This window comes from Pygoscelis adeliae, unplaced genomic scaffold, assembly GCF_000699105.1.
Source record: "Pygoscelis adeliae isolate BGI_AS28 unplaced genomic scaffold, ASM69910v1 Scaffold9, whole genome shotgun sequence".
Classification (NCBI taxonomy): Eukaryota; Metazoa; Chordata; class Aves; order Sphenisciformes; family Spheniscidae; genus Pygoscelis; species Pygoscelis adeliae.
In genome coordinates this window covers 820,427-833,737 of record NW_008825557.1, presented here as the reverse complement: position 1 = coordinate 833,737, position 13,311 = coordinate 820,427, and the positions used below count along the sequence as shown (strand labels likewise).

Genomic DNA, 13,311 nt, shown 5'->3' with positions numbered 1-13,311 from the left:
CTCTGCGGACAGCAAGAAGTCATCAGCAAAACACACCGTGGTTCTCAAAACCAGCTTCAGAGCTGTGAGCTGCTAGTGAATGGCAGTCTCTGTGAGAGCAGCATGATTTATAACGGGTATACAGAGGCCCCGTGATTAATATTCATGCTACACATCCCAGAATAAATAGGAGATGCCAGTCTGATCCAAAGCCCTCTGAAATTGATGGAAATCTTTCCATTGACTGCAACGGGCTCTGGGTCAAGCCCCAAGCATCCAAGTGTGTTTATACCTTTTAAAAAAGAAGGAATTCACTCTCCACATGTTTCAGTCCCTCACATTTATTGTCAGCAAACCTCTGGCAAAAGAATGCCTTCCTCTGCAACAGGACTCTCACTGACGCCAGTAGGAGCTATATATACAGAGACTGAGAACAGAATCTCAATGTAAAACCAATAACAAATTGGAAAGAAACTTGATTTTGAAACCACACGAGACAAAATTTAGTGAGAAAGCAAATCTTTCATTGTAAGAAGTACAAAATAACTCAAGTTTTGTATACCTGCAGGTTAAGAAGGAAATTTTCAATGAGGCACATTGAATCTTTGCAATATACATTAAAAAAAACACTAATGTAAATCTAATACCATTATAACCATCTTCCTTAAACACTGTAATTATATCCTCCAAGGGTAAGTACATGAATGGTAAATTAAAGATGCCATTTAAATTATTTTATGCAAAGATTTTTTTTTTACTTATTAAAGGAATTTAATACTACTTATAGGTGTCCTTGTTAAATGCAGATTGACAATGAAGTTAAAGAATAAAAGCTCATTTATTTTTATGCTAGTTTATAAATTTTCTGAAGTCCAAGTCCTCTCACAATAGTTTACAGTAATTGGATTAAAACTATCTTCAAATACTTTCCACCACATCTTTTACATGAAACATCTCGCAAAACCCATGTCTATATAATCATTTTACAGTGATTATCAAAAAAATACTATGGAATTAAATAAAAGTGGATTGATATGGATTCTCCTCCCCAAACAATAAAATCCTAGCACCATACAAAATATCATGATTTAAAACTGAGCACTGGCTCTCCTTCTCTTTCCTTCTTTCATTTTAATAACCAAACAAATTATTTTCCAAAGCACGACTGTTAATATGCAGATTGGTTTCCAGAGTAGTTTTCAAAAATCATTTTTTTTCTTGCATTTTGCTTCAAGAAGAAAAGTATGAAGTAAAAAAAAAAAAAGAAAAAAGAAAAAGATACGGGAAATAAAGTCCTAAGGTCAATTAACAGTGAGTCCCCACAGAGGCAAAAGTGGACATTTCACGACGGATGGTGCTGAAAGGGGAGAGCTCCAGTTCTGTGGTGTACTCATTGTCATTGTCATCACTTGTCACTGTTGAAGACTTCTGGATGCATTCATCACAGCAGCAACAGCAACACTCCATAAAGGCCCGGCTGAAAGGTTTACAAAGACAGAAAAGGAGAACTGGGGTAACACAGGACTTAAAGAACAAAAGGAACTGACTAATGAGATGGAGGAGGTCCATAGTCTGCCGAGAGACCCCTGTGGACATGTAGGCAGTCACAATATTGCAAATGTTTTCAGGAATGATGCAAAACCCATATAAAATGGTCAAAGCCACCACTGTACAGTTCATCTGACTTTCCAGCTGAATTTGTCGCTTGTTCCCCCTTGTGCAAGCCTTTTCCGCCCTCCTGATTTTCCTCGCTGTTACCAGGGAGCAGGTAATAGTGAAAAGGGTAGGCAAACAAAAATAGCAGCCGAAGTACCACCAGAGTCTTGCCCCATCGTAAGTGAGAGCTAACACGTAGATGGTGTCAGGTAGCGCGGTGGATATCTTCACCACGCACCGCTCCCCCGGTGGGCTGCCGCTGTATTCGGGGTCCTCCTTTGCCAGCTGGCGCAGCACAACCTCCGGCAGGGCCAGCAGCAGCGCGCCCACCCAGATGACGGCCAGCTTGGCCGTCGTCGAGGTGCAGTTCTCGATCATCTCATAATACATCTGCACGTTGGTGGCAGCACGAAATCGGTCGATGCAGAGGGCGCACAGTGTGAATGTGGTGACTCCGAGAGAGGCTACCTGGGAAGGAGAAAAGGGAATGCAAGTTAATACAGGTATTGTCTGGGGGGAAAGGAAAAAAGGACAAAAAAAAGGACAGCTACAAGGGTACAGTCCATTCTTCATTGGAGAGTGGGAAAACTTCATCTCCTTCAAAAGTCCCCTGGTCCCCTGTTGATGGCAGTCTTCTTAGAGACAGAAGATGAAGGCCTGAACTCACTCAGGCTGAAGAGGGAATTAATTTATTGTACATGGGATGAAGGCTCTTACCGTTGAGCTGTTCTCTGGAAGAGATTTATACTTTTTCATAGTTAAAGAGAGCCCAATTTGTACTCTGAAACACCAGTCAAGTCTAGCCCCTTAACTGACAAAGGCAGAGGAAAACCTAGTTTAAGGATATCAGTGTAGGAGACAGTTAAGGACCATGGTGCCGAGCACCATCAAAAGAAGCATCACAGACAGAACTTAGCTTCCAGTGTTTGCATCCAGCATGCATCTCAAAAGAGTACGTCCTTTTGTTTTTCTGCCTACAAGTATTTATTTCAGCTTGGTGTCATCCTCTCCTGGAGGCCTACGCAAGCATCTGTGCAACAGTGAGTGGACAAAAAATTGAGGAATTGACCAATATATAAAACTAAACCTCTCCCCCCTCCCCGCTCCTTTTTCTAAGGGGTGTTTTTCAGAAAGATCAGTTCCACCACAGGGGTTGGAATTTAAGTTAAAAGGGGAGAGATGGGAGAGTATTCCTTCAGCAGAAGTATGAACTTGTGCCCACATCACATGTTCATCAAGCATGTAGGGGATCATAACATTGAAACCTTCCATATCTACAAAATATAGGAATCCTGCGGATTAGGCATCTACTGAATGGAGTGGGGTCCAACAACTGCTTTTGTGGACTTAGGCTTTTAAGTGAAATTTTGATGGTATGTAGGCACATAAAGTCATCCCGTACTGTAAGTTCAAAGAGACTGTATCTGAAATCTTCAGACTCCCAGAGCCTGTGCAAAACTGACCTTTACTATAATAGTTAGGCTTTAATAAACTATCTTCAACATTTCATTTAGAAAAAATTCACAGGAAAATCTAGGCTTAATTTCATAGGAAACAACATCCTGTGGGAGAGTGTACTGCAGGCCAGGAGAAATGGCAGAAGTATCATTGTTTAAATGATTTAAAGATGGATTGGACAGAGCTCTCAATTATATACTGTAAGGAGCAAGTACAGAGCAATGCATGTTCTCTAGCTTTAACAGCCATCATTCTGTGCATGAATAGAAATCTTGCACTGCCATGAAATATAATTTCCTATCATTTTCTCCTGTTTATAATTAAATTTCCTAAAAAGAAATTTGCAAGAAGACTATATACATTTTGGGATAATCCTATTTCCAATAAATTAAACTTCAGTTCAAATTCAAAGCAGAACTCCCATTAACTTCAATTGGAGAAAGATTAGGTGCCCTGTTGCATTCTAATTCATTTATTTTCTTGGGTTTGCGTGCTTGTGTTATGCTGAAAACGTGTTGATGCAAAAGAAAAGAAACTGTTAAATAATATTCCTAATAAATGTAAAGAATGCTTGCTCTTATCATGAATAAACCACGTGTCTGTGCAATTAACTGGGAAATCTAGGGTAATATTAGGCAGTTCACTATAATTTTGCTTACCCAAATTTGATGTGCAATGATACATTTAAATTTCATATAGGTAGATTTAAAAAAATACTTTCTGATTTCCACCACAATTTTGAAATAGTCCTGTTTATGCATCTCTTGTAAAAAGTTCTGCAAAGATAGATAGTACAATTATGCACAATTATATAAATGTATCATTAATTTTGGCCTTCAATATTTAATGGCCATATCAGATTGCTAAAATTGAATATCACTGAAAAATATTAGGTATTTGGGATTAGAACTGTCAGGCATTGGCTTAGCTGGAGAATTCTTTGAAGCAGCTTCCTAAAAGATGGAATGAGTAAGATGCAATCTCTTACTAATTAACTTGCAGGAATATTTAATGATGACAAAGCAGTTACCGTAAACATTTTTAATAGGCAAACCTATTGGTTTAGGAAGTGAAACTGACAAGATTCAAAGAAAGCTTGGTAAATAAAGCAAAAAATAAAAACAATCAAAGAAAAATTGCAGTTACAGGGAAATCTTAATGAACAGTGATAAACTTAGGTGATGAAAGATAATTCTCATGTATCACTGCTGAGAGTCAGATTTTTAAATTCAAGACTAGCAACTTTGTTTCCAAAACATTTAAATGTGTCTGCAGTCTTCAAATTCCTTAGAGTGACAGCAAAACCTTTAGCCAGAACATCCAACATGAATAACAAAAGGGTCAGGACTCGGCTTCCTACAATTACGGGAGACAGGGAAATAACTGAGGTTCAGGAATGAATAGGAATTGAAATAAAAATCAGCAGAACAGAAGAAAATCTGAGGTTTCGTACATTAACATTTTCTCTCTCAGCTCTTACATGAGCCTCTCCCCCCGCCCCCAGCACACACGCCTTTATTGCTTTACCATTTCATTGCAAACAGGCTGTTATACAGCGGCCAAGACATTAAAACTCTGGAGCTGTTAAGGCTGGACTAATGAAAGAAGACAAGCCTACCATCAACAAACATAACCTACGGGGTTCCTGTCACATTAATTGACCAACAACTTGGAGGTTTAAGACAGTGAAATAGAGCAAGAGGAAACAACTAAGAACAGTTGAAGTCGGCTTTGAAAATACTCCCGTGGATTTACTGATGAAACAAGCTAAACAAAGCTGGTGTTTCTCTGGAACAGGCAATGGTTTCCTATTTTCTGTAGATTAACAGAGTTAGTGATGCCATGGAAAAGCTTGCAAAAAACAAACAAACACTCCCAAGCAGATGAACAGGGATTCACTCCAGCTGACTTGCTTAAAGGCAGTATAGCAATTTAAGGGTCTGATTACTTGCCCCACATTGCAGACTGTGAGTAACAGCCAGCAAAATCAATGGGTGCTGCTCACAACCTATGTGGGCGAGAACTGGGACATGCATTCTGCGTGTTGACGCAATTTCAGTTTAGGGGTGTTTCTTCATACCTGTCATACTAATAATTAGGGTTAAGCTGAAAACATGGAAGAAGCCAGAGGAGTTTCCTTTTTAATCTGTTACATTTCCCTGAAATAACCACAGAACAAAGATAATTTGTTTGATGGGGAGTAGGTAAAGGACAAATTAACAAATCCTAAAGTGGTGTGAAGCTGCATGGAGTTTAATGGTGCTGCTCTTGTTGTAACAGCTGAGTTTCTGATATGCTGATATGCTGTTGCAGTCTTAATTCCAACAACATGGCAGGAAATGAGGCAAGGCAAGGGCGAGTCAGGCTCAGTAGTTTTTGATCATCACTTAGTTGTCTGATTTATTTCCATATGGTCCCTATGAAGATTTTCTTTCAGTCTCTAGACATTCAGGATGACACCAGTTTACATCTTTCTCTTACTAGATGATATCAGAAAAGTCCCCAAGTTTCTAACTGAACGACCACCAATCTGCTTTGAGGAGGTGGTGAAGTAACCAAAGCAGGTAACCCCTGCTTTGAGGAGATGCCCACCCTATTTGGGCAGAGAACCACTGTTGAAGGGATTACCAGGAACAGCATACACACACAAAAGAAGACATTATTGTTACAAGAGAGTCTGTTAATACTGTTGCTCCTTTAAAAGCATTGACAGGGATGTTGGTGGGCACCGTGATGCTCCTTCAAGACAGTGCATAAACCTTTGGTCATTAGCTCACCAGCTGTTAGTCAACTGTGTCAAAACTCATTTGGGGAACTGACGCCAGAGAGAACAACAGTAAACTCAGGAAATGCTCAGCTTAATTGCATCAGTTCTCCTCTCCATCCCTCCAACATACCCATTCCCCTTTCATGAACTTTAACAATTACTGAAATGTTCCCAGGCCTTCCCTGGCGTGTCCTACTTCTTCTCCTGGCTGTGGTCCCACAGCTCTTGGCCCTGGCCTCTAGGAGTAGAGCCTCTGGCTGACCAGGGAAGCAGTGCAGATGTAGTATGGTGAGCAATGCCAGTGGAAATAAGACTGAATTCTCTCTCACTAATATCTGCATGACTATATAAAGGTAATGAAAACAAAACCAGAAACGAGATCAGAAAAGGTGACTTGGGTGAAAAGGTCATCAAAGACCAAATTCTGTGAGTGAATATAAAAGAGAGGTTAGGTCACTCAGTTCAGTAAGACAAAGACCAAGAAGTGATATTGCTGCTATCTACAAATAAGTCTATCTTGAGATACAAAAGTTACTTAAGCCGAAGGACAGTGAAAATAACAGAATGGAATCAACCAGCCATGAGCAACTCGAGGCCGGAAATGAGAGGGACCATTAATCATCTCAGGCAACATGTTCTCGTGCACGCCTTCTGATGGAGAAGTGAGGGGAAACAATGTAGACTGAGTTTATATGGAACAAGATAAAATAAAGGAGTTATAAGAAGTGGCTGCCTCTACCAGCTGAAGCTGGATTTTCTAAGACAGAATGTATTTTATGTTGACAACACAGAGTTTCTTAAACTACATGGCACCCTTCCTTTGTTACAAAGCAGGATGGGTATTTGAAACATTTTCCCATTGTAATAGGAAAGCTGAACTACAGAAAAGGTGGATGACTACTAGCCAAGCCATCTCTGAACTCTCAGTTGCACCCTGTAGACCCTTTATATCCATTCCTGTTATATAAATGACTAATTTTTTTCCCCAAGCCATTATAGTCTATCATCTTATTATGGCTGTTCTATATCCACATCAAACTTCATAGCTTTAGAGCATGTTAATGCAACAGACCATGGTGGCTCTTGCAGACTTGTTAGTTTTGCCTAGGATAAATAAACAGTTAGTACAGACTGCAATACTTTTTTTGTGCTACTCTACACTTACAGTACAGAGTCCAGTAATAAGACTGGACTACCACAAAATAAAAGGTCATCCCATTGCAAACAATTATTTAATTGCTTAAGTTTATCTAGATTTCTGGTTTCTGTTTTTTCAATTAAAAACAAAAACAAAAACTAAAAAAAACCCCAAAACCAAGAACAACAGTCATTACTATAAAAGAACAAAAATAAGTAAATATAATATCTCTATATTTCTGACATGAAGTGTTATTAAATATTAATGGCTTTATGTTTTAAAATAGGTAAGGGTCACTCAGTTAAAACACTACTGTGGTGTGGCAGAAGTAATTCGGTAGCTAAGGAGTACTGGGGCCAGGGTACCCCTCTGACATTAGCAATTAGCTTAAGCATCCTGGATGAAAATGTATGTCGCCTTAATTATCTAAAAGACAGGATGGTAATTCTGGAAACTACTATCATGGAGATGTCCTACACGTGTGGAACAACGGGTACAATACGGTTGTTTCCTTTGTAGCACTATCAACATTCAAATCAGGGAGACATAGAGCACATGTGCTTTGTGTGTTTCTTATCCTTCTGTATATCCTAAGAGTAATAGTGTTCAGAATCAGAATCCACTTCCAAGAGCTGCTCTTGAATTCTGTTGGAAGCAGAAGCCAACCAGACCATCAGGGCACTGGAAATACTCATTAGTACACCACATGCTTAACCAGAGGGTTGGGAAAATCACAAAACACAGAAGGATTTAATTTTTGCTCATTTTCCTGTTTGCAATCTACCATGCTACCATATACGTAAATTTAATTTACTTTTTTTTTTTTTTAAATAAATGAGTGCCATTCTCCACGGAGGATCAAATTCTCATCATGTTACACAAGGGACTCCTGCACTAGTTCTTAATATTAACAACATGGAACTGCTGCTAAAAATCTGCCTCTTCCTCCTTTGCAGGAAAAATCCTGTCATATGGAGAAATGACATCCCAGTGCTCAGAGTAGAGTCAATGGTGCCGGGATAGCAGATGCTGCCTTTTTCTCTCCACACATATGTAACTTAAATATTACCGACCCAATTTTAAACCTAGTCTGACACAAATTCATTTCCATGCTGAAATGCCACATGTTTAAGCCAAAAGCAAATTTTTATGGACAACTTATAAGCCCCTAAGGACAGGGTTTGCAGAGGAAAAAAAGATTGACAGAACAGCCAACATGGCAGCTACTATCATCATGCCGTAAATGCCTAAAGGGCGGAGATATATTAACACTTCTGTTTTAAATAATTATTTATTGTGTGATAAGTGCTGAAAATATTTTGCTCAGTAAAAGACACATGTAGCCATTGCCCTGGAAAACTATCGGTAAGAAGCTTTGAAACTGCAAACCTGCCTGACGATCTTTCCTACGACCCAGAGGACTTAATGGAGGTTCAGGAGCCTAGCTCTGACTAGAGTCAAAGAAGAGATGTAAAGAAGATGCCACATAACAAAAGACACAGAAAAGACAGATAATACACAGCTTTTATAAACTCCCATAAAAAAATGTATTTGCTTCCCTAAAGTGCAACTTAAAATAAGGATCTCTTCTGACAGCTTTGGAACAGGCAGAGAACGGCCACTTTCTTTGTGCCTCTCACTTGCCTCTACCAAGGAGTCAAAGAAGAGATGTAAAGAAGATGCCACATAACAAAAGACACAGAAAAGACAGATAATACACAGCTTTTATAAACTCCCATAAAAAAATGTATTTGCTTCCCTAAAGTGCAACTTAAAATAAGGATCTCTTCTGACAGCTTTGGAACAGGCAGAGAACGGCCACTTTCTTTGTGCCTCTCACTTGCCTCTACCAAGTAAAAGAGAGAAAGGGGAAAAGTCTCACCTCAAATTGTCCCGGAGGGTCAGGGGAAAGAGAGTAATTCGTATTCCAGGCCAAATCAATCCTTGTGCTTTCCACTAAGAACACTAATCGTGATAGCTTTCCTGAGCTGGAAGTTACCCACCAGAAAAGGAGTGATGCCACAAATTGATTGCCAAAAGCACATGCAGAGACTGGGCGTCATATTTCAGAGGCTTTCATTGTCAGCCTGCTCCAGAGTGAAGCCAGTCTCGTACGCATGATATGGTCCAGGTGAGGACACCACAAACTTTGTCTTTCTCTTCTTTGTGGGGAGTATGAGAAAGGCAGAGGGGCTCATGTTTATTAGGACTGAGTGCAGGGCTGAGTACCATCACTGGCCTCAGCAACTTCTTGCTCTGTGCTGGACTGCAAAGGATGGTAAATCAGCCTCTGCAAACCCTCATTCTAGACCGTTCCCCAATTCTAAATCCTTACTCCACTATAAGTAGCTTGTCTCAATCTGCCAGCATAGAAAGTGATGCCTACTTCCAACGACCCCCCTCAAACTCATCAAGCTTCTAGCATAACCTCCAAGAGCAGAATGCACACAACTCGAGCAAGCTTCCTTTTAAAGCCCAAAAGATAGTTTCTAGTCCTAGTTGACACAATCCATTTGTCATCTTGAGCAAGCTGCTCTGGGCCTTAAACAACTTACTTAACCTCTTCACTATTGGCTTCCAGCGTTAAAATAAAAAATAAAAACGCTTCTTCAGAGGACTGTAATATTTAACACCTGTGAAATATTTAGAAGCACAGTAAAACTACTGATTTTGTCTACATCCACACTTCTTTCTGTTAAGGCCTAGCATAAATCTATAAGTAGGGGAACTGGAACTATATTTTTCTGTACTCCTTTTCCCCCCCCCCCCTAGTCCTTTTGCTGAAAAGACTGGGTGTGCTTAAACAAAGAGAAAAGGGTTCCACGTTGGCAGGGCTTGTGGAATAGAAATTAGCCAAAGCCATTGTCTTTGTGTTGTTGTTTACCCTATATCTCCTGATTCTGAGCAATACTGAGAAAAGTATATGGAAGACAACATAAACACAGTGTGCAGGTAAACACTTCAGACACACGTGCCTAAAGCTAGACTTCTGAACCATCTGCAGAAAAGTGGCAAAATTTCAAGAACTTCTGAGCAGAAGATTAAAACTGCAAAGGAGAAGCTCATCTCCACACATCCTTATGGGCAGAGTAGCTGCCCCAGTTGTTCTAATTCCCTTCTCATTTCCCCCTCAGTGCATTCAAAACTGCTTCTCCAGGACAGTGCCATCATCAGGGTCAAGTGAAGTTCTTGGTGGAGATAATTTCATCCACTTCTACTAACCACCTGTCTTTCTAGCTTTGTTCTTTAGCAGTTTTACTCTCATCACCTAAAGACCTCGTGAGAAGCACAGAATTAATTTACCCAGTTTCTTCCTCAGTCATGTGCACAGCATTCCTTATACAAGCATAGCCATGACATAGTTTTAAAAGGTAGTTAGAAGTGGCCAAACTGTGATGCAATATATGGCTGAAATGACTGCTTAATGTACTTGGTCATAGCAGATCTTTATTAGGTATGGAAAAACTGCCCTTTAAAATACTGCGGAGACTTTCCACTGCTGGAAGCTCAACATTTACCTATACAAATGTGCTTAAAGATAGCATAAAATATTTTCCCCAGACTGTGTGCATATGTGTTATCACTGGCAACAGATGCTTTGTTGAAATTCTGCACAATACCCATTAAACAGCACAAATGAAAAACAATTGGCCACGAGAGGCTAAACTAAGAAAACTCAAGGTTCCTCACTGGGATCACTCGAAACCTTCAAACACAATACAAAGCATGCTTGAGTTGTGTTAAAATGCTGTGATCGCCATATCACTTGCTCTGGATAATCAGACATCCCCGGTTGCCTAGTTCTGAAAGTACAAACTGGTATGACAGAGGGCACAGCCCAATAAGGGTCTTTGATGCTTGAAAGTGAGATATTTCTGGATCTACAACTCTGGGAGAGACACGTAGCTCCCTAAACAGCATGTGAGGAGAACTGGCATACAAAAAAGAGTGCAAAGCATGGAACAGAGAGACACTTAACAAAACGCTGGGCTAACTTACAGAAAACACAGACAACAGCTTAAAATTTGTCCATCTTCAGGAAGATGCTTCTATTTGTATTCTGTGAAGGTCTGGAAACCTCTCCTGAAGATAGCTGTCTACAGCTTTCCTCTCAAGGAGCTAAGAAGGCTTCATCCTTCTCCCATTGTGTGCGAAGGGGATGAGCCTGCCCAGGTGAGTTACGAGGGAGAAGACAGTGTCGTTCACCTGTCAGATGAGTGCACTGCTGTGAACAATCCTTGACAGAGCAGGGAGCAGCAGCTACTCATGGGGCAGATTTCACGACATGTTCCACATCTGCATTGCTCCTGGTGGTGTCAGTGCCACTGTATAACAGCTGTGAGGTTTGAACAATACTTGGAGAGTGGCAAAACTTTGCGCTAAGTCCATCCTCCGTCTCAACAGGGTCAAATCCTGATTTCCAGGACAGTGTCCTCCTCGCCAAGCTCAAGACAAGCTGTGGAGAGGCACAGTCCACTAGTGGCGTACACTATCTGCCACTCATGGCTTCAGTCTACAGAGGGGGAAATCCAGCCTTTTACTTACTGCTCCCAGGGTGATGAATATACTTTACATACATGAGTATTATATTTAAAGACTACTGAATGAAAGATATACAATCCTGGGAGCAACACAGAACCCCAAGGATGTATCTTTTTACATCTGTACCTTAGATATAAATTAATTAAATTTCCTCAGGGACAGGGAGAATGTTTCACTTTTAGACGCCAGTAATAATTAAGCCTAAGACAGGCACCATGCTAGTGGTCCATCACGACTGGATTGGTGTCAGTTCTTGAGTAAGACTTCAACTCTAGACATCTACAGAACTTTAAAGTGAAAAAATAAGGTGTCATTAAAGTATAAAGGGGGGATGTTTTAGCTGAATTTTTCAGGCAGCAACAGCTGAATGTTTTTCAGGATTACAGTTTTGAAGTTCGGCAACTACATTTCAGATAAGCTACTTTCAGTTTGACAACCTCTTTAGTGCCCAAAGCTGCACAGCATAAGCAACTAATTTTGAAGAACAGCGTGGCCATGCAAGTCATTTCAATTACTGATCCTTAATTAGAATCAGCATTACAAAGAATAATTTCTATTTTATATGTGGATGCACCAAAAAAAGGTGAAATGTCTCTATAGGAAAGTCTTGCAAACACTTAAACTACACTAGCTACTGTAATTGAAATGGTTACACTTTAACTGAAACAGTACCACTTATTGGTTAACACAGTAGCCCCAGAACCCAATTCAGAAACTTTAAAAGCTCCTAGTACTATCCGTTTCTCAACAAATACATATTTACTCCTTCATGTCTTCTTACATGCAAATCGATTAAGTGTACTCGGAGTTTTTCAAAGGTAGTGGTATACCACTGGCCTTGAATTCATCTAAGCGTAGCACAGCTACACCCTTTGTCCAATACCACCGGTAATAAAGTGTATCACATACGAAAGAAGTAATAGCAATTCAATGGCTACACACGCCATACATCTTTATGAACACTTTCTTAAAAATATCGGTTGACAGTTAGTTACGTATTACTGTGTACCAATGTGCTGTCAAAACTGATATTCTGTGCATTAATAACAAGTTGGGATTTTTTTCTTTTCCTTTCTTTTTCTCAATATCTCATTCTTAGCACAAGAGAATCAACAGTTATTTCCTCAGCTTTCAGTTACAGAATAATGTTGAACATAAGGTTTTGGGAATACAGCAGAGCCAGCCAGAGCCAGAATTACAGGCTACCATCCTACCAACAAGCATCAGCGTTCAGTTCCAGTAAATAAATAAGGCGGACAACCTGAACGCTGCCGGCAAGACTCTGGGCAGCTGGCTGAGAGCTTCTTTGACAGAGCCTCTGAACAGCTGCCAAGAAGCTGCAATTTAAGTGGAGCCGGGGTCATTTTTTTTTAATAAAGATAAGCCAAAAAATAAGTGTGAGATTTGAATGCTGAAGTATAAATTAAGAGCACATAAATGACATTGATGGTCCTTTTTACGATCACCTTCTTACAGCCTATCCCCAGTCACCCCCTCCTTCCACTTTCCTGATTCACTTCAGGAAAACAAAAAACGCAAACCAAAAGACTTGAGATTTAATTCTGAGAGGATTCTTCACCTTTCAGGATCACAAGGAGCAAGGAAAGTTTGGCAGAACTCGCGCGAGTGGAAGGAAAAGCTAGACGCGCTCAGCCCGAGGCTACAGAAATCCCGATGCTGCTGCACCTGATGCGGCCAGAACCTCTTCCGTCACTGCGGGGCCGGGCCGGGGCCAGGGCCCCGCTCTGCCTCAGGAGCGCCCGGGGAACCC

The 13,311-nt window shown here is 40.4% G+C and overlaps 1 protein-coding gene across 1 annotated transcript; it reads right to left on the bottom strand.

Moving 5' to 3' along the window:
- Positions 1 to 285: 285 nt before the first annotated feature.
- On the bottom strand, positions 286 to 2,391 carry GPR37 (G protein-coupled receptor 37 (endothelin receptor type B-like)). Its single transcript, XM_009332281.1, has 2 exons — positions 2,353 to 2,391; positions 286 to 2,103 (listed from the first exon to the last, which is right to left on the bottom strand). The coding sequence occupies exons 1-2, from the start codon at positions 2,389 to 2,391 to the stop codon at positions 1,285 to 1,287; spliced, it is 858 nt and encodes a 285-aa protein (XP_009330556.1). The 3' UTR covers positions 286 to 1,284.
- Between the last annotated feature and the right edge of the window lie 10,920 nt (positions 2,392 to 13,311).